Below are 21903 nucleotides of genomic sequence, written 5' to 3' on the forward strand. Positions count from 1 at the left end.
CAGGATGAATGCTTCTAAAAATCCTCCTCTTGGCTTCACTGTAATTTCTTTTTGTGTTAAAAACGTACCAAACTCAAAAAGGAAGCGAACTCCATTTGTATGAATAACATCAACAAAGTCGGCGTCCGAGGGGTCCAGTCTGACTTCATTCGGAGTGTTGTGGAAATACGGCCCGGCAGGGTCCAACCCTAGGAAGAAGGATACGGTCTAGTAAATCAAGGCATGTTCTGTTTAAGAGCACATTGATTAGTTTTGTGATTTTTGGAAGGATAGGTGCTGAAGGCAAGGTGTTCTTTTCTATGTGATTTATACAGGTCACACACCACCCGGGACAAAGTACAGATACATAAACTGAGTATATAAGCGCTGGGTCTGGGTATATTGCAACGTCAGATTCCTACACATAAGTAAGGCTGTATATAGACAATGCCAAAACAGCTAACAAAATCAGAAAAATATAAGTGGCTATCCTAGGGTTTGTGTATGGAATAGCATATAAACAATTAAGGTTTATAGATTGAGATGATCTCGAAAGCAGTATCTGCATGCAAAAAATTAATAAAAATAAAACACAAGAGCTCTTCAGTATGTAAAAATGAATCTACAAAGCAGCACAGTTAAAATGACAGAATCTTAGCCCTCAGCTAAAGCTCACTTAGTGCTGCTTCATTATTTTACAAATCAAAAGCCTGAAGCCCTGTGAAGTGAAGGGACTTGACAAAGTCATCAAATGTTGGCGGCAAAATGGACTTAGATCCCAGGTGTCGACTCTCAGTCCATTGTCTCCTGTTCAAACGTCCATTAAAATAAAGGTGAGCTATCCAGGGGTCTCTAAAATGTTCCAATCATTCCCATATCCACTCATTTACACATTCAGCAATTATTTCTGAAGTACTTACTGTGTGCCCAGAGCTAGAGCTTGACCACTGGGGATCTGAGTTTATTAGTGTGTATGAATTTGGGTGCATATGTGTGCATCAGCAAAGAGGGAGCAATCCCTTCTCAAATAGGAAAAACTTTGAAGCTGTTTATAGATGAAAAAAACAAACAAACCTTGATTTGGCTGAGCAGCCCCATGCTATAGCCATTTATGACAACTCCCAGCGAGTTACAGATAATTACTATAGACACAGAAACTTATGCATGCCTTAAAATCTATCAAATTGATTTTGTTTTAAACTAGTTTTATTATAAAGCTACAATCTTTCTTGAGGTCTGAGTTCTTTTGTTGCTCAAGAAACATATATTTTTTTTTTTTTAAACTAACCACTTAGAAGGAAACTAGATTGCAACATCCAAATTATATAAATTCTTTGGACATTCAGAGAGCCTTTCAAAATGTACTGTTTTCTATTTACTCAAACGGATAATTCAGTTGGCAGGAAAAATTGGAATTATTTACCATCTGGTTTTTGAAATAAGAATTAAGGAAAACAAATCTTCATGAATTTATTGTAACCTGGTGTGAATTCTTAATACATGTGTGGCAATGTTTTTCCCTTTAATTTAGGGCTTAAATGCCCACAGGCTGTGTTGGCCCCATGAGGGTCTATCTTCACAAGTTGCATGTTCTTCTTTCCCTAGGACTTGAAAACTTAGCAAAGTATTTTTTTTTTTTTTTTTGCCACCCAGTGACTTCAGAATAAAAGTACAATTTTATTACTCTAAATAAGAATGATGGTGGTGGGCTGGGGTTGGAATTGGGATCAGAGGGCTGGGAGAATGGAAACTTTTAGCAGGAATGCCTGTTATACCAAGAGATTGCAGAGATAAGATACTTTAAACCCAATTTGGAATTCTTAACTATTTTTAGAAAAAGAATATTTTAAATTAAAATTTTAATTTAAAGCATGTATATGTGTATTAATATGTGTGTGTATACACAGAACTGCAGTTTATTATTTTAACAAACAAAATGTGCAACCCCTATGTGCTGGCCTGGAGTTGGGGTGGGGTAAGGTAGGCTTTCTAAGTAGTTCAGAGTCTATTGAAAATAACAGCTGCGTGGATAATTACAAGACCATGTGCTACAATATTTGCATTTTCAAATATAATAGAAGCATGCTTCAAAGGGTACGGGAAGCACAGAGAATGAACTCCACCTGAGGAAGACACATTTGGGACGCATCTTGAAGGGGTTAAGTGGATGTTTAGGGCGAGGGGCAATAGCATGTGCAAAGGCACAGAAATCTGAAAACACATGATGAAACATGAAATGTTTATATGATAAGCTAAAAAGCTTCAGGCAATGGAAAGTTTCAAGCAGTGGAGTGACCTGGCTGTGTTTAGAAAGATGATGACACTGGCAGTACTTGTGGGAGACTGGGCTGGGGTACCAGCCAGATGGCCAAGATCCTGGCAAGAGATGGAGAGGGGCCAGGGCCTGAAGAGGCACGAGGCAGATGAAGGAGACATGAGACTTGTTGACTGTCCATGGGACACGCAGAGGAGGGAGAGGCCAGCCCAGTTTGTCGATAAAGGATCTGATAGTTTGATCTTCATCCATCTGACTCCATTGGTTTGGAAGTCAGAGTGGAGGGAAGGGAAATGATTAATTATCTTTCTCAAAAACCTAATTCATAGTATATACTTTAACTCTGAAACTTATTTTTAGACTTAACAGTATATCCAGGAGTAATATTAACATTTTTTGCAACTGGAATGGCATGGGCACGGGCCTTAAACAAACCGGATCCATATTGCCAGTGCATATTGGGTGAGCTGCGACCCAGATGTGGCAGGGACACCTTCCAGAACCATTGGTGGGGCTCTAACTCATTCTCTGTATTAGCGGGTATGGAATATGCAAAGCATGGCATGAGGTCATAACTCATCCAACCACCCTCGACAGGTGGCCAGTCACACAGTTTCCATTACTTTGCCATCACAGATAATGCTGCAGTGAACACCCTTGAACTTGGATCTACAGCCTCATGCTTTGAAAGCACTTGTTTTAGTTTTAGTTTAGGTGAATCACAGTTCCTTGTATTTTACATTTGCTTCTGGTACTTCATCGGGTGTTCAGATACTTGATTTCATGTGTAAACAACTGCAAACAAATTCAAAGCCCCACTCCCCGGCAGGCTTACCAGTTATTCTTCCGAGGCCTGGTGTCCGTGACCCAGCTTCCCCAGCCAGATGAGCTCCCAGGCTGTGGCCAATCAAGTGCACTTTAGAAGGGGAATATCCAGATTCTTTCTGATGGGATTTTTTTTTTAAAGGAAAACAGAACAAGTATTTTTAAAAGAACAGGTAGAATGGCTTACGTGCACTTAATATAAAAAAGGAGCTGACATGTCTCTCCCTCTCACATACAGGACCGGGACTGATAAAGTGACAAAAACGACCTCTACCTCCACCTGTACCCTTATGTGGCTGAAGTAGAGCGCGTCAGTCAGGCCTGGAGGAATTCCTTCTGCCAGAGCCCCTCTCCCTGTGCTAAGGGGCTGCACGGTCGCTGGGAGCAGGAGAGCAGCCCAGGGACGGCGTCTGTGGTCTGTGGCTTCCAGCTCACGCCCATCCTTCCTGAGACCCAGCCCTTCTGGCACGTCCCCAACATGGTCACAGGTGGCTCACACCCATGCTTCTACCCACCTGGCCTGTGTCTGTCTCCTTCAGTTTAAGGGAACTCGAGCAAACATCTGAGATGACACAGGACCTAGAGGAGCCCATAACTCAGGCTCCAGGGTCAACGAAGAAATTCACAAAAGCTTATGACTGGTTTGCCCCAGAGAAGAGATGAAACCGATTTCATTCTTTGTGAACCAAGAGCCCCTCTAAATGCCTCCTTGCACCCCAGTCTCTCCTGAAAGAGTAGGAAGAACAGATAGACAAGCGTGTCCAGGAGTAATGTGTGTGTGTGGGGGGAGGTGATGGGTAGTGGGCTCCCTGATTCTCCTCCAGGCTGTTTCCTAACTGTGCTTGGAGTTCCAATAGCACCTTCCCTGTCCACCCATCTCAGTTAGCTGCCACTTTTGTCACTCTCCATCCCATTGCCTTGGATTTCTTCACAGCACTGTCCCTACACTTGGTCAGAGCAGACACGGTCTGGGTCACCGTGTCCCCTCAGTACCTAGAATAGTGCCCAGCTCACAGCAAGTGCACAGTAAAATATTTGTCGAATGAATGAGTGAACCCTCCTTAAGAATCTGAAAGGGTCATCAATCTTTAGTTTTACTTCACTGCATTTTATGGTGGGAAATTACTTTCTACAATGGTGGAGCATTTGGAGATTTATAAATGTCTCAGGGTATAGCCCTTATAAATAGCAAAGTCTATTTTATTCTTTTAGAAATGTGTAGGTTAAAGAGTTGTGCCTGGACTGGCCTATAGGCCTAATTTACCGCTACAGAACACAATTTCTGTAAGTAAATGCACTTCACATTTTAAACACATAGTGTCCACAAGATGGAAACAGTTAATATTCATTAAAGATAGGTTTACAATGTTATGAAAACTAACCAAGATGGTCCTACATGCTAACCAAGGTAGCAACCTTGGGGGAGGGGAAAGTGAGGGCAAAGCCTTTGGTGAGGGGCCTGTGAAGGGGCACTGCCACCAAGTGGCCCTTTGTATACCCACAGGCATTGTCACAAGAAGTCACTTCCCTTTTCTGGCTACCATACAGGAATGCTGATTATTTCACATGATTGGGACTCATGTGAGCTAATAAAAAGAACATAAAACTGCCCCAAATTCTTGGTGTTATGATGTAAAACCAATTAAATATAATTTTTTTAAAAATAACTCTCCTTACCATGAGAACATGAATAAAATAAGCCACCTCAGCCCCAGCAACGCGGAGATTGTTTACGGCATGGATGTATTCCCGTGAACCGTTAATCCAGTGTAAATTAATGCAGTTCACATCTTCCACTTTTAGCAACACCTGGTACAAAGATTTAGTACAAGCATTAAAGAAGTGAAGAATTAAAAGAAAAGCAAAGTGCCTGAACAATTGATTCCATAATAAGCAACCACACTAACAGGAGCTGAGAACCTACTACATGCTAGGTCCTGTCCTAACCCTTTACAACGATTAATTTATTTAATCCTCATTTACAGATCAGGAAACTGAGGTACAGGTAGGTTAATTAACTTGCCCAGCTAGTAAGTAGAATCATGATATGAATTCAGACAGCCCGACTCCACCACACTGTATATGGCCTTATAAATAATTAACTGCTTGCTATGCTAGCAGTCTATTAATCTGGAGTAGAAGAGAGGAAAATAAATTTCTTGGAGTGAACTTAGAAATTTTTTTACCTCAAATGAGAAATTGATCATACCAGTCAATCTGTTGTGAAAGGTGAGAATTTACCAAAAAATGATTTTTAAACATATGCTGTCATTATAACCTATGCAATTCATAATAAGTTAAAATAAATAGGGAATGGACAACTCGTCTGAGGCCTTGGGATAATGTGAACAATGTAAAGAAGAGCTTATCCACATCGTACATTGCACATGTCTTGCTGCCATTTTCCATCTGATTTCCATCCAGGTATGTTGATATGGGTCATCTTGTCTGTTCTGAAGTGTGAGGCTTGGATAGTTAGATAATTAACTGCACTGATCTCCTGTTTCAAGTGAAAAGAGATTAAGGTAAAATAATAATTCAACAATCATTTAACATTTAGTAGAATTACTCTAAATCTGCTCAAAAGTCTTCCACTAAATTTAATATTTAACTACCTTCTTTAATACATTTTTACCAAAGAAACAGTGACTGCCACATACTGCAAAGGTACCCAGAAATGATTAATGCATTGCAAAATGCAATATACAAATTTAATCATGAGGAAAGGAAATAAAAATGTTTGGTTTTAAGACAATGTTTGTAAAACCATGTTGGATCAGTTTCAATCAGAATTTCAGTAAGCCTTACTTTTGTATAACACCTCTCAGTTGTCAATGTAATTCATGAAAATTGTCTTATCTGACACTTAGAAACACGCAACAAGGGTGGCAAAACAGACTGTCCACCCCAATTTATGAGTGAGGAATGGAGGTTAGAATCTCACCACATGAAAGACAACAGCCTATTGCAGATAATTGTATGTGATTACATTAAATATTCTTTAGTATTTATATTTTGTTGGGTTGTTTTCATAATCAAACTCCCAAACACATTAGAATACTATGAATTTATGTAATTTTTTTATTAACAGGAAGATTAATATGCACAAGTATAAGCAATTGTACTGAGGAAAAAAATGAATAATCAGCAAATAGCAAGTTTGACAATAGTGAATCCTGTAATTAGAGAGCAACACACTATAGATACTTATGAAATTCAAACTAAGAGCCTGTTACCGGCTGCCTGTGCATAAAAGTGATGTGCAATTAATCATACAACTCACTGGTTAGTTAAAGTATCTCCAAGACTGTAAGCAAATGATTATGCGAATCCTATGTCGGTGTTCACAGCAATTATAACATGGCTAATACATCTGCATATGTGTCAGGAATTGTTCTAAGTACTTTATAGAGCAGCTCAGTGAACCCTCACAACACAGTGAGGTAGGTACCAATTTTATAAACCAGGAAGGGACACAATGAGAGATTAAGTCACTTGTCCAAAAGTACTACAGCTAAGTGAGTCCTGAACAAGGGTTCAGACCCATATGGTTTTTCTCTGAAGTCATGTGCTAAACCGCTGGGCTCTCAAGTTGTGATCTGATCATAGAGTTCTCTACTGAAAAGGCTCAGATCAGATGCGGGATTTACTGAGGCAGGTAATAAAATCAACTGTACTTGGGCTTTCCAGGAAGCACTCCTCTGCTAAATAATGGAATCCAAGTGCAAAAGCACTTGTCCATTTACGTACCTAAAAGAATCCAGATACTCAACTGTAGCTGGAGCCCCCCTGAACACCTACTATATTCCTGTTTCTACACCAGAAAAACCCCTATTTTGAAGAGGAATTTAATAGAAAAAGTTTGTTTAGGCTTTCCCCAGTCAAGAGAATAGTTTGAAGAAGTAGAACCTCGGGCAAGTCTCAAAGTGGCAATTGCACACGTTTTGTGGGATCCGAGCATCCTCCGTTGTCACAAAAGCCACTGAGGAATTTAATAAAGTAGAAAAGGCAGAAAAAACATTTTGTTCACTTTGCATTCCATCTGGCACACCCTGTAAAACAGCATACTAACCTAGAAAATGGGAAATGCCAAACATCATGGAATCAAAAGAAGACAACGGGGATCCTGCTGCCACAAGGAGAGAAACTAAAAAGGGTGTCAGAACAGACAGATTATCCAGAGAAAGGGCTGATTAAGTATCAGTGGTTAGCTGGGCGCTGGAGCCTTTTCTCTTAACGTTCTTGTCTTTGAGGAGACTCAAGCCTAATGGGTATGAGAGCAAGCCTTTCTACAGGTGATCTCATTTTCAGTAATAAAATAGTCACCAGGTCGGTATGTTTCAGCCTTGACAATGGCTACAGGCACAGAAACTACCAAAATTATGCAAAATGTGCATCACCCCTAGTGTCTGCATGAGCCACTCTAGGTTAAAGAGTGAGGGATTCGTGATGGAAGTGAGTTGTTTTATTCTTGCAGAAAGGTACGTAGCTGTGAAGACCGGTGACTCTCAGACCAACTTTATTGCACCATATTTCCCCTTAACAATTCCTCCCTCCAGGAAAAGTGTGTGTTAAACCATTGCATAGTTTATCCTGCTTTCTCTTAAATAAAGGCAGCCATTATATAGTACAGCATATGGGTTAAGCCTCAGACAATCCTTTTTTTTTTTTTTTTTTTTTTTTTAGTATAACACCTTGACTCATCCTATATACTAGCTGTTGTTAAAAGACACTTTAACAGCAAACCCTCAGGCTTCTATCCATTGTGAAATTCCAGAATAGATCTGGTTTGTTACACATGATCCTTTCCATGTGGAAGGGAGTGGAGAAGACATGCTGAACACTGTTTTTCCGGTCCTTTTATTAGGAAAGCATTTGGTTTCTGATATTCTCTTCCTTGCCTTTAGGGTCCAGCCACGCCCTAAGACTAGTGCTCATCATCTTCTGTCTTAGTGCCTGTGCTCTGCAAGGTTCAAGTGCACGGCCACTGGGCAGAGAAATGAAGGACCAGTGAGTTTTATGAGGACTGAGGGTCAAGACCAGGGGCTACAGTTAGTCCTGAATGGACACATATATCCTGAAAGTCCTGAATCAACAGAGTGCCCCACCCACAGAGATTCTATTTACATTTTACAAATTGTGGTAAAATATACATCACATAAAAGTTATAATTTTTAAGTTTAGTAGCATTAAGTCAATTGCATTGTTGTACAGCCATCACCACCACCCATCTCCAGAATTTTTTCATCATCCCAAACTGAAATTCTGTACCCATGAAACAAATACCCCACTACTCCCTGCCCCTCAGTAATGACTATTTCTGTCTCTGTGAATTTGACTATTCCGGGTACCTCATCTAACTGGAATCATACAATATTTGTCCTTCTGTGTCTGGCGTTTTTAACTTAGCAAAATGTTTGCAAAGTTCATCCACGTTGTAGTAGCTATCAGAATTTCATTTTTCATAGTGAGTAATATTGCACTCTTTGCTTTTTGATAGAGTTGTCATCTACAGAGCAGATGGCGTATTTTGGCAAAGAGCTGTGTGCACACATGTATGTGTGTGTCTGGTAAGGAGACAGCTAAAAATCAGATTATGTTTGTATGGTGTGAGGCATAGCAGAAGGTTGTCTGGGCTGGCAAGGCCTGCCCTTTGTGTCACGGCTCTGCTGGACATCAAGCCTCAAGGTCACAGACACAATAAAGACCGTAAATGATCTTTCTCTGACCCCCTTTCCCACCTGCTCCCTAAATACAGATGCTCTACTGGTTCTAGTCTCATGCCTTTTTCTCTGCCCCTGAGATTGCACGCATTCTTTGGGTTTCAACTTTCACCTCTGGATAACAGACTTTGGAATCTCTTTCTCCAGCTCTGGACTGCCCCCTAAGCTGTAAGACTAACAGCTCCCAAAGCCTGCCCAAACCTGACCGCTTCAAAATTGAACTTATTCTCTTTCACCTCCAATTTTCCTGCTACGAGGGTCATTATTCTTCCATTCACTCGTGTGTGAAATCTCAGGACAGTTTATGATGTTTATCCTGTCAGTCTTCCATTATCACACTCAGTCTCATGACTCTGGCTCAGGCTAGTCCCCTATGTCTGATCCAATTGCACCATCACGTTCGGGTCAATGCTGCCAAATAGAACTTTCTGTGATAATGGAAATATTCGCTATGTGCACTGTCCAGTATGGTAGCCACCAGCCATGTGTGGCTAGTGAGCGCTTGAGATGGGGTTGGTGTAGCCGAAGAACTAATTTTTAAATTGTATTTAATCGTAATAGCTACATGTAGGTAGTGGCTACCTGTAGCATAGTGCTAGATGGTCTGGCAGTCACCTCCAGGCTCTCCCAGCTCCGGGCAAGAAGGTACACTTCAGCCAGAGCAAATGTCCGAAAGCCTCTTTAAAAACTCTCAGTGAGGCCTCGTGGCTCCCAGGGTGAAATCCAAACTCCTTTGGAAGGAATTCTATGATTTGTCTCTAAATTACTTTTCTAACTAACTCTCCATTCAAGAACTTCCTCTCTGTCCCTCATCTAACACAATGTTTGTCCTTGCCATTTTCTTTGCCATTTCCTGTGTCTCTGCTCATGAAAATCCTGCCCATCTTCAGGACACGCCTCGAATGTGTGTCCTCCTCAAAGCCTTTCCTGGTTACCATCCCCACCCCCAAGGGGAAGGTAAGCCCTTCCTTACTGCGTTCCCAGAGTCTTTTATTGTACCTAACATCACAGATCATAATTTGTGTTGCAATAAAGGTATTTGTTTACACACCCCATTTCCCCTAATATAATACACTTAAAACACTGTCTTGTTTATTCAATCTAATACATAATAGGTACTGTTGCTTGATCGGTCTTACAAGTGGAAGGCTCTCAATTAATGTATTAACTGAACAAAATATCAAATTTATCTCATAGGAGACAACATATTCCGATCTATCTTCATATTTAAACACTAGGAAAAATAGTATGAGAAAAAAATCTGGCTCACAATTATAAAATGAAATATTTGCCTTGAAATAAACGGTGTATGCCAGAATAGGTTACTGCATCTCTGTCTTCTATATCTATAGCTACAGCTTATATTTCAGAATAACCTATGTGTGAAGGCAGCAAGTTAGCTTACCTGATAGACTTTGGGGTTACGTCTAGTATAGAGTAGGAAGCGAGTGTTTATCTTCTCTGGAGACCAGGGTAAACCTGCCAACTGTCTTGACAAAGTCCCGGACCATGGTAAGCCATCTTTAAAGCATCCCACCCTTTCATAGCAAACTTCTTTTCCTGCAACAAAAAAGATGGAGTGGCAGTATTGTAGGAACCAGGCCCACCGAGAGGCTGTGTTTCCCACTCTGAGGATTAACTGAAATTAATCTTTAAGTTAAACAAATCTGGTTCAGGGAACTTCTCTTCAAAAAATAGCCCCGGCCCCCACATATTATGACCCCCACATATTAGAACCTGTGTAGATTCCACGATGACTCTCCTTTTCATTTTCATTTAATACTCAAAAACAAATAACTTCATTTCATGCTGTTTCATGGAGAGATAGTTCAATTTATTTAATTATGATTAGAATCTATATTTATTCAATTGTTATTATTTATTACATTAATTATAATCTATTCACTTTGATGATGTATTAGTATTGGTTAGACTGTTTGAAGACTTGATCTCGAGGATTTTCTATCATTTATCAAAAACTACTAAATAACTTTTAGATTCTCAAATCCACCAGCTTTTAATTTCAAAATTTTACAAGGTTTTGCATTTTCTCCATTCTCTAAGAATGAGATTCCACATAAATGTAAAGAGGAAGAATAGGAAATTAAAATTATTTTTTAATGAAAGAAATATTTGTATATTTTTAAAAAAAACATGTACAGATGAACAACATCCCCTGCCCACCCCCAAACCCAACCCCTTCCCCAGAGGCGACCATTTTAAACATGTCTGCAGTTCTTCCTATGGTTACTTACATATTATATACAATGTGCGTACACTACCAATTTCAATTGATCAACTTTAGCCACACATGATCTATTAACTTGCTGCAATAATAAATGAGGATTTAACCATACCCCCCCCCCCCCATCAGCCAGGATTAGGGCTAGAAATAGAATCCACACCAATTATTTTAACTGTGAGAGATAATGAATTGTTATTAATCAGGTATCAGAGAACTGAAGACAAAAGGGGAGCCTGTAAGTAGCTCAGAGGGGGTAACTGCAGGCAGCAGCTACCAGCTCCAGGGCTGGTGAAAGAAATAGAAGAGGATGAGTTACTGAAAAGTGGAAATGTGGGGAAGGGCTGCGAGATGGGGGAGGGAGTGCTGGTTCTCCAGAGTTGGGATTTGGGCCCGAGGAGGGCTGCTATCTCACTATTGCTGGCATCTTTGAGTGGGCATCATGTATCTGGTTCTTAGAGTATTTGAAAAACTGCAAAAGGAACCAATGGCTGTTATTAGAATGACTGTGCTGGAGTGAAAACCCATTTCTGGAAACACACAGACAGGAACCAGGAGCAAACAGGAAGGAACACCTCTCTCCTCTCTCTTGGAACCTCCGTGTCCCTCTAGGGTCTTTATTGACAGCGCCTCTCGGGAGTGTTTGAAATGTGGAACGGTGCCTGCCCTGTCCCAGTGCTAGCACAGCAAGGGCCAGCTTGAAGCCCAAGGACAACAGCTCAATAGCCAGGCCGTCCTCTCCACTTTCTATCAACTCCTCCTCCTACACAGTCTAACACTCTTTTTAGCTCATTTGTGGGCTTCCACTGTAAACTTAGTTATCTTCCATTTCTTGATCCATACCTCAGATTCCTTATAACTTGACTCCCTACTTTTGCAAGATGAAGTGTTAAGTGCTGTGGCCTCTCCCTCCCTTCCTTCTTTCCATCTTCCAAAGTCTGTCAGCTGCACTTCCACTGTCACTGTGTCAAGACTGATAACATTCAGACTTTGTTCTGTAATCATAATTAAGTCTTCCATGTTTTGTCTGTAGGCTGATTCAAAAAAAAAAAATCAATAAACAATTTATATTATTCTGACTAGATAAATATTTTTCCTTCCAGAGCCAGCTAGCATGCTGTAATTACATTCCCTTCCCTGCACTTTTATTGTTCAGATCCATTTCCTTCAAAGGAGACTATTCAAATGAATTCTCTTCTCTTCTACACGAATTGCTCAAAATAAGTGTCATTTTAGTTTGCTCCGTATTTGGATCAGGCCTTTCTGGTGCCAGTTTTGTTTTCCTGGTTTCTCTGGTTGCCTTTCTTTTGTCTTATTGGAAGTGCAAACATGTACCTTCCTCAATATATTCCTAGTATAGTATGGCTTGTCGAACAATATATCTCCTGCCTGGAATCCATTCTGTTTTTTCTCTTGAAACACACATATATCCAGTTCTAATTTGGGCCAATGATTTCACATTTGGGTTTTGTCTTTCTCATACAACCTTGTTTTTCCTTTATTTTTTTGCATCTCATGGCTTCCCTCACCCCAAATTCTCAACTATATTGTCCAGTCTATGGAAGAAAGTTTGAATTTTGAAATGAAGATTATTGTAAATATTGTGTTTTCTCTGTTTACAACTTACCAAGCTTATTGGTTATCATGCCCTTATTCCACAAAGACATACTGGTAAATAGGGCATCAAGTTAGAATAAACGAGATGTGATGAGGAGACTGATCAACATCATAAGGCATTAAAGTACTCAGAAAAAAAAAAGATGTTTACTATAAAATTAATAAGTTGGAATTGGGCCAATAACTTAAATGGCCAACAAAGGATATAGTTTTAAAATGATAGAATTAAAGATATTATGCAGCCATTTGAAAGATTTACAGGGAATTTGTAATGAAACTTGTAACAAAAGCGAGAATATGTTAGTGGGAAAAGGCAGGTTAAAGAATTATGTGTAGTTTCGTTTAAAATGTATGGGGAAAAATAAAATTCAGAGGAAGTGCACCAAAATATTAACAATGGTGAGACTGTGGTTTCTATTTTCTTCTTTATGTTTATCTATGGTCTCAAATTTTCAATTATGAGCGTGAACTACCTTATCATAAGAAAAAGTCACAAAAGTAAAAAAAAAAATTGCTCTTTACCAAATTATGTCATCTCATTTCTTTGTCTCATTAATAATAATTAAAATAGCAAAGACAGCCTAAGCCCTGTGTGTCATATATGTGAAGAAATGAAGACTTAGAAAGTGGTCATCTTGCCCAATGTTTTATTGCTATTAAATTGTAAGAAAAAAAATGAACCATAATGCAGATCACTCTGTCGCTAAGTGGAATTGGAAGTACGTTAATTAGCTTTTGCTGGTGACAAATAGCTTGTCATTGGTTTACAAATATTGAGGATATTTCTCGTCCATGTTATATTTTGGCTGCAATGGTTTTAGGTTGGCTGTGGCTCTGATTTACCAGCCTTCTTCCTTCTATGATCCAAGCTAATGGAGCAGATCCTGTTCCGAACATGTTGCTCCTGGGACAGAGGAAGAGGATGTAATGGCTGAATGATGCAAAGGCTCTTTAAGCAGCGTTCAGACTTGGCACTGTTCTCTGCCACGTCCCATGGTCAAATGTGGGACTGCAGAATCCTCTTCCAGGGAAGGAGAATAAATAGTGGGGAACAGTAATACAATCTACTGTGCAAGGGGGAACAGTTTTATTAATAAATTTTTGTATGTACCACCAGAATGAAAACCTTTTATCATTTTAATTTGCATTTCTTTAATTATCTATACACTTGAATATCTTTTTGTGCATTTCTGGCCATTTGTACATCTTCGTGTCCTATACACATTTTTCTAAAGTTTTTTTTTTTTCTTATTTATTTATAAAACTTCTTTGAATAGTGGAGAGATCTGCCCCTTTTGAGTCAGGTATTTAGGAAAGATATTCTAGTTTGTTGTTTATATTTTTGTCTTATGGATTTTACCTTTTGTCATATAGAAGTTTTACATTTTATTCAACAAAATGATCAACCTTTTCCTTTATAGCTTTGGGGTTTTGTCTTGTTTAGAAAGCATTTCTTACTCCAACATAATTAATAATGTCCCTGTTTTCTTTTCATATTTTTATTGTTTCATTCTTTTACTTTTAAATGTTCAGCTATCTGAGATTTATTTTGATGTAAAGAGGAGGATTTTCACCTAGAATTTCACTTCTCTTAGCATGAATTTCTACAAAGTATAATCATTTTAATGTCTTCCATACCTGTGGCTATTTCTCTTTGTTTATTTAAATCTGCTATCACTGTTTTCTATTTTTAAAGTTTTATTAAGTAACCACTACATCCATTTATCAATTATATTGTTTTTTTCCTATTTTTCTGATGCATTAACCTGTTTTTATTTTTATTAAATTCTTCCTTCAACTTTTTCTAGTTTCTTTCTCTAGTTTCTTCAGTTCTTGAGTCATTATATTTTGATATATTCTGCAATTGAAGTGTTTTCTTTCCTCTTTGACCTAAAAGTTCTTTAAAGGAGCATTTGAAATATAGCTTACTACATGAAACTAGTTTTAATTGGTTAAGAAATCACATAAATTGGTATATTAGCTCATATTTTCCTGATTTCCACTTTCCAAATGAGTCATTTCTCTATCTCACTATTGGCAGTCTTTTCCAATGACATAGAAAAGCTGGAAATTAGATTCATTAATTCATTCAAGAAATATTTATTTGGGTGCCTATTATGTGCCAGATGGTGTTCTCAGCACTGGCGACTCAACAGTGGAAAAAATAATCTTAGTCCAGCCTAGTTAGGGGTGGGGGAACACACAACGAATAAGAACAAAAAAATAAAATATGGTATAATATGGCAAGTGCTGGGAGAAACACAACATGGCAGGGTGAAGGTGCATGTGTGTTTAGGGGAGGAGGGGTTTGCAATTCAAGTAGGGTGGTCAGGCAAGACCTCATTAAAAATGGCGGCTTTTGAATAGTGACCTGAAGAGGGTGAGAAGCAAACCATGAGGATTTCTAGACGGAGGAACATTCCAGGCAGAGGGAAGAGAAGGCACAAGGCCATGAGGGAGGAGCGTGCCTGCTGTGACTGAGGAATTCTGCAGAGGCTGTCCTGACCAGAGTTGAGGGAACGGGGAGACACAGGTCCACAGCACCTCACTCTGCAATTTCAAAACCTAAGAGTCTCTGGGGAACAAAAGTGGGGTTTAGGGCTTTTCTGTTGTTTGTTTGTTTGTTTTCTAGTTTGCAACAAACTCATTTGTCAGCAAAAACTGACCTAAGGCAATATCTAGTCTTTCTCTCATTAACTATGAATATTTGTAAATTTTACTACAGAAATAGACATGTGGTTGTATACAGAGTGCTGCCCCAGACTCCTCTGTGCGTTTTCTGTTATACAACCAACTTGCCATAGTCCCTTTCTAAACTCCGAAGAATATCTGAATTCTGGAGCGCATCTGGCCCCCAAGGGTTTGAATAAAGGATGGTGGACAAGTAGCAAGGGGTGATGCTAGAGAGGTAACAGGGCTAAAGCATGCAGCACCTGGGAGGTCCTTGGAAGTACGCTGGCTTTTATTCGGAAGTGAGATGAGAAGCCATTGGAGGGCTCTGGGCAGTAAAGCGACACAGACTGACTTGTTAGCTTCCGGGTTGAGCACAGATTGAAGCAGCCAAAGGTAGAGGCAGAGAGACCTCTACCTTCAGGTAGGCTATTGAAGTAAACTACATAAGACACAATAGTGCCTAAAATCATGGCGGTAGCAGCGGAGGTGGTGAGAAGTGGTAAGGTTCCGGACAGATTTTGAAGGATGATCCAACGAATTTGCTGACTAATTGGCAGTGAGGTGTCGTAGAATGAAAAGTCAAGGATGATATCAAGGTTCATCACAGAAGTGCCTGGGAGACTGGAGTTGCCCTTTAATTGGGATGGGGAAAACTTGGAGGAACAGATTTGGGGTACAGATCAATAGCTCAGTTTTGGATATGTAGCTTTCATATGAGTTAGATACGTAAGTGGAAATGTCACAGAGACAGTTGGATATATGAGACTGAAATTCCAGGGAGATCAGAGGGAAGTATAAATGTAAATTTCATTAAAGACAGTGTTTAAAACCATGAGTATGGATGTGGTTACCAAGGGAGAGATTGCAGGCAAAGAAGAGGGATGGTGCATGGACGGTCTAAAGAGTGAGTCCCACTTCATCATTTAAAAATCAGGAATATGAGGAGGAACTAGCAAAGAAGACTGCCAAGAAGCGGTCAGAGAAGTAGGAGGAAACCTAGGATGCGCGGCATCCTAGAAGCCAACCTAAAAATGGACTGCCAAGGGAGGGAGCAATTGGGAGTACCAAATACTGCTAAGCCCAACTAGATGACCACTGGCTTATCAACATGGGGGTGATCATGACAGGTGCGGTTTCAGTGGAGGGGCAGGGTTTAAGCCTGATGGGAGACAGTACATGAAAGAAGGGGAGGAGAAACAGAAAGCCCCAGAAAGACAAATCACAAGTGACGTTTTTAAGATGGGAGAACTCAGTATGTTTGTGTTCTGCTGGGAATGATCCAGGAAAGAGGAAGAAGATCAGTGAAGCAGGAGAAATAGAAGGGAGTATTGTTGGGTATTGTCCTTGAGTGGGTGAGAGGAGATGGGGTCTGATACGTGGGATGAAGTGTGATCTTTCCTGGGAGCATGCGTGTAGGGGCAGAGAGAAGGCAGAGTGTATGGGCAGATATAGGTAGACAGCTAGATGGGTGTGGTGCTGGGAGCTTATGGAAGGTCTCTTGTCTTTGTTTCTATTTTCTTATTGAAATAGGAAATAAGGCCATCAGCCAGGAGTGCTAATGAGCAGGAAGGTGTTGAGGTTTGAATAGAGGGGAGAACAATGAAATAACCCAGGAACCTCGGAAAATGAATGGATTTGGGAAGCACAGTATGATGGCTCTGCAGCTTTAGGGTCCACTTGAGTTTAATAACCATAGAATCACAGGGAGACATAGAATTCCAGGTAGATTCAGGTGCACAGGTGCAGGCACAAAGTAGGCAAAGTGCTGGATTTAATCAAGGTCATGGTTAAGCCAAGTGAAGCGAGAACATCAGAGAAGTCTAATGTGTACACTAAGGAGCGATTATGATTGACCATGGGATTTAAACTAGGTAAGTGAGGAGAGAGCTGCCAAACAAAGTATTTTTTAGATGATATATACTACAAACATATGTCCTTTACCAAGCTGCCAAAATAAAAAAAATTGAGTCTACATCACATTTGTATCATTACCTATATTGCATTTATTACATTTATAGCATTTGCATTCAGTCCTCTGGTACCTGCCATTTTACAATTTGTGCTTAAATTCAATGAGCTTCCAAACAGAAGTCACTCTGTATTGAAAAGCAAACATTTCTGAAGGCCTGCAGGGAAGCTGTATCAATCACAACTGTGTCTCCAGAGCTTAACACGGTGCCTAGCACATAGTAGGTGACTGTGTTTGCTAATTAAAAAATGCATCAGCATCCTTGTTCAGAGAGTATTTTGAGAGGTGGGCTGTGAGTGGAGATAGCAAAGAAGGCTCTGGAAGGAGGAGATGCCACTGAAGCAGAGAAAATGACAATATAAGAAAACAGATCAGGGCATACTTCGCTCACTTCTTTTTTGTTCTGGAACTCATCAGTCTCACTGTTTTCAGCCTTCAAACAGGACTGTCCTGGGGCAGGAAAATCATAGAAAAGAGAGCAGAGTTCCTGGTATATCCTAAAACTAATGATAGCTCCATTCCTTTCAGTTTTTATCCCACAGAGGAGAGCTGGAGGAGAGGGACTGAAAAACACCGAAATTCTTTGATTCTATTTTGGTTAAAACATATCAACTAACTTTTATTGTGCCTCTGGCTACAATATTGAACCAGGGTGGTAACAACAGACAAAACCAATAACTATTATATAGTAAATGCATAGCAAGTTCATAGTATAAAGAGCACAAGTCGATGAATATTGAGTTAATGTATAAGAAATGTCCAAGACCAAAATCCCTTCACACAACCATGACACAAATGGAAAAAATCAACATGGAAGTTCCAATCAGTATTAATCATTCATTCATTCAAACATGTATTGAGCATTTGCTGTGAGTCAGGTACTGAGATAGGAAATATATACTGTCTTATTTACCGCTACGTATCCATCCTAGAAATGAAGAAATTGAGACTTTAATGGATAAGTTACTTGACTGAGGCCATAAGGCTAGTATATGGCAGAGCTGGAAGCCATGTACAAGACTATCCAGCAACTTTTATATTATTGGAAATAGACGCTTCTCATATGCTCTTAGATTCATTATTATAAAACCGATGTATTAATTTTCCTTAGACATTTTTATGCAAGTAAATTAAAATATAAACAAAGCCAATATTTCAAAGTCCAGGTCAATTACATTTTGGGTAATTGACCCGGACTTTGAATATACTCATTATTTTTAAGGAACTTATTATAAATTGTGAGTCTTACCTGTCGACGTGCCAAAGAGTAAGAGTGCAGCAATCCAAATTCCAAACATCTAAGTTGACTTTTAAAGTCACATAAAATCTTCTTGAAGATTTTTACTTGTAAAGTCACCTTGCTATAAAATATTCAGCAGTTTTCTTCAAAATGACACCACTCACTATTTAAGTTCTAGGTCCAGGAGACTATGGAGCTCACAGCACTTTGAATTCTGTGCTCTGCAAAGTGAATGTGCCATAGTAAGACACCTAGCTTCACAGTAAGAGAGATAATTAGCGGGGTGTGTCTTGCATGGTGTGATTGGTGATTAAAAGTTCTGAGGTCTTGCTGTTTCATCGTTAGTAATATTTTGGGTAAGCACAGAATGAGTCACCCTTGAAAGTTATTTTAAGGCTTTGGGATGCTACATAACAAACATTCAAAAGGTAAACATTTTCCAAACCAGGACTATACACTTTGAGCATTTTTTCCCTAATACATTTCTGAGTGCAAACATCTACTTAATATCAACAGTCCCTGCTAAATTACAAGTGAGCTAAATAATGAACACGGCTAATCTGTCTGTCTTACCTGTGTGGCAATATAACGTAGTATTTGCTGTTACCTACTCTAGAGCCTGACCACCCGGATCCAAATTCTGGCTCTGCCATTTATGAGCAGTGACCTTGGGCTAGTAAACCTCACTGTGCCTTTCCTCAGCTGTAAAATGGGGACAATCAAGTTCCTAACTCACAGGGTCATTTAGGTGATTGAATTACTTATTCTATAAATAGTACCCAGTATATAGTAAATACTATATTCAGTGTTAATTTTATTATTGTCATTTTTCAACTATGTTAATGGTTATAATACCAAATTTATGATCCCACAGAGCTAAATACACCCTTACATACCTGTACACAGGCTTTACAATAGTCTTTAACGTAAAGAAAACTTGCCTTTTTGGTTACTACATTAATTTAAGTGATGAGCAGTTCAATCCATAGATATCCTTAGTCTGTTTCTCAAATTTTAAATGTTCACATAAGATGACTGAAAGTATTTCTTGGTTTTTCTTAATGTTTTCCTTTCACTGTAATAACGTTTAAGATTTTAAAGTTTTACGATGCATTCAGGCTTTTCATACGAAACTTATTACATTATACAAGAATCAAAGAAAAGATTATGAACAAGAGTAGGTACAAGTCTTGGGTGCTTTGTTTGGTGGAAATATTTCCTGGAACTTGTAGCCACCAGTCCACCTGGTACGCAGACATGCAGTGATTGAAAAATAGACTTATTTAGCAGCACCGAGGTTGGGGCCTGGCCCTGTGTCCAGTAAGCATGTCATGGAAAAGACATGCTCTAAAATCTTCCCTAGTTACAACTGGCCATTTTTTTCCAAATGGCATGTCAAGAATCAATGTTTTCAGCCACATGTGTAAGGTCAACGTGAATATCATGACCATCAGTAGCACCTCTCAGAAGACTGAATCCTATTCAAGTCTGCATCCCAAGGGACAAGCAAAATGCCTGGAACTTAGTGGGTGCTTAATGAACATTTTTAAATAAAAAAATACAAAGGTTTACCATGATAAGACAGGATTTTTGTAAAAACCACTCTCTCTTCCATGTTTTCACAGCACTTTTCAATGAATCTGCTATAGCACGTAGCATATCATAGAATTGTTAGGCATTAGCAATTAGTCTCCTCCTCTAGACCGAATTATTCTGGGACAAGGACTGGTTTTTATTCATCTCTGGGACCCCAATATCTAGCAATAGGTCTCTTACAGCAGATCCTTGATCACTATTTGTTGAAAGAAAAATAATAGTATTAGATTTCATTGATCTCATATCACGCAAGGAAATTCTTACTCTGGAGAGATTATCATTCTTAGAGTTGAGGACTCATTACACTTTAATAATTATATTTAATGAGGAAAAGATATTGGTGAATCCATAGATGTTTGTTGAAATAATGGCAGTTCCTCCTGAAATATGTCACACAGAGTAGTTAACAATAGCTTTTAAAAGTTCATCGCAAAATCAAAGCTGTGCTTATATATGACAGAACACCAAAATGAGGAAAACCAGCAAATCAGTAAAATTATTGATTCAGCAGTAGAGAATAATTCACTTAATTCTCTCCCGGACATGATAAATTATTGTGAGGATTTAGAAGGCAGAGAATCTTTCAAGATGTCATGATATTTCAACATTAATGTCAGAACCCTGAAGAATATGGCTGTAATTTTTAAAATCCCTTTTTAGGTTCTTTCTTAATGCCTGTCTCTTTAAATTATCCAAGATATCAAGGAGGCTGGCATCATGGCCATTTTGGGGAAGCAAAGAAAGAGAGAAATACTTGAGCAATGTTAGCATTCACTTATTCATTCACTAAATATTTGAGTGGCTACTCTGTACCAGGCACTATTCCAGTTTCTAGTGATACATCAATGACCGAAAGAGACAATGAAAACCTTGCCTTCTTGGATATGACAATGGAGGAAGGCAGCCAATAAACACAGTAAACAAGTAAATTAGAGAGTATGTGAAAGATGGTTTAAGTGTGATGGGAAAAAATAAGTAAAGCAGAGGAAAGGAGATTGGGGAATTTGGGATTTGATAGGAGGAGAGTGTTGCTATTAATTAGGGTGGTTCTGGGAGGCCTCATTGAGAAGGTGACATCTGAGCAAAGACTTGAAAGAGGTGAGGGAGGTAACTAAGTGACTGTTCAGGCAGAGGAACAGGTGAGCCCATCCTGAGTCAGGAGTGTGTCTCGTGTCTATGAGAAAATGCGAAAAGGCCAGTGTGGCGGGAACAGAGAGCAGGAAAGGAGTAGAGGATGAGGTCACAGAGGCACTTGAGGGACAGAGTGGTAAGGTCTTATTTGTCATTGTAACTACTTCAGCTTTCCCTCTCAAGAAAAGAGCGCCATTGGAGGACTCTGCGCAGAGAAAGGATCTGGTTTGCCTTCGGTTGTAACGGTCGTTCTGGCTGCTCTGTTGCTGTATAGAGCATATAAAATATATATGTGGATTGAGGTTTGCAAAAGAATTTGTTTACTAGTAGGGACAGGACTATGGCCGCACATGTGTGAGACAGACAAGAGTAAAGGGAAAGTAAACATGTTTATGTGTAGAGCATATACACGAAAGTAAACATGTTTATGGTCATGTGTGAAACCCAACATAACAAAATTGAGTGATAAACACATTCACCAAACAACTTCTGGTTATCATCTAAGAAGTAAACAAGTCCAAGGAAAAGAGGGTAAAAGCAGAATTCCAGAGCAATGCCATGAGTGGTCCGACTGGGCACTCCGGCTAGGACCCTCTGCGAGGCTCTGAGCGAGACACTCAGGAACGATCCTCC

The 21903-nt window shown here is 39.4% G+C and overlaps 1 protein-coding gene across 1 annotated transcript in view; it reads right to left on the reverse strand.

The window, feature by feature from the left end:
• PNLIPRP3 (pancreatic lipase related protein 3) overlaps nt 1-18746 on the reverse strand; it is a 30120-nt gene extending 11374 nt beyond the window's left edge. Inside the window, exons 1-6 of the mRNA XM_019725304.2 lie at nt 18553-18746; nt 10208-10362; nt 5460-5579; nt 4757-4888; nt 3090-3198; nt 69-188 (exon numbers count right to left, since the gene is read on the reverse strand). Coding sequence (XP_019580863.2) covers nt 69-188; nt 3090-3198; nt 4757-4888; nt 5460-5579; nt 10208-10362; nt 18553-18601 — 685 coding nt within the window. The 5' untranslated portion in view covers nt 18602-18746. The remainder of the gene's footprint in view (nt 1-68; nt 189-3089; nt 3199-4756; nt 4889-5459; nt 5580-10207; nt 10363-18552) is intronic.
• Nucleotides 18747-21903: the final 3157 nt, after the last annotated feature.

This window comes from Rhinolophus sinicus, linkage group LG07 (genome assembly GCF_036562045.2).
Source record: "Rhinolophus sinicus isolate RSC01 linkage group LG07, ASM3656204v1, whole genome shotgun sequence".
Taxonomy (NCBI): domain Eukaryota; kingdom Metazoa; phylum Chordata; class Mammalia; order Chiroptera; family Rhinolophidae; genus Rhinolophus; species Rhinolophus sinicus.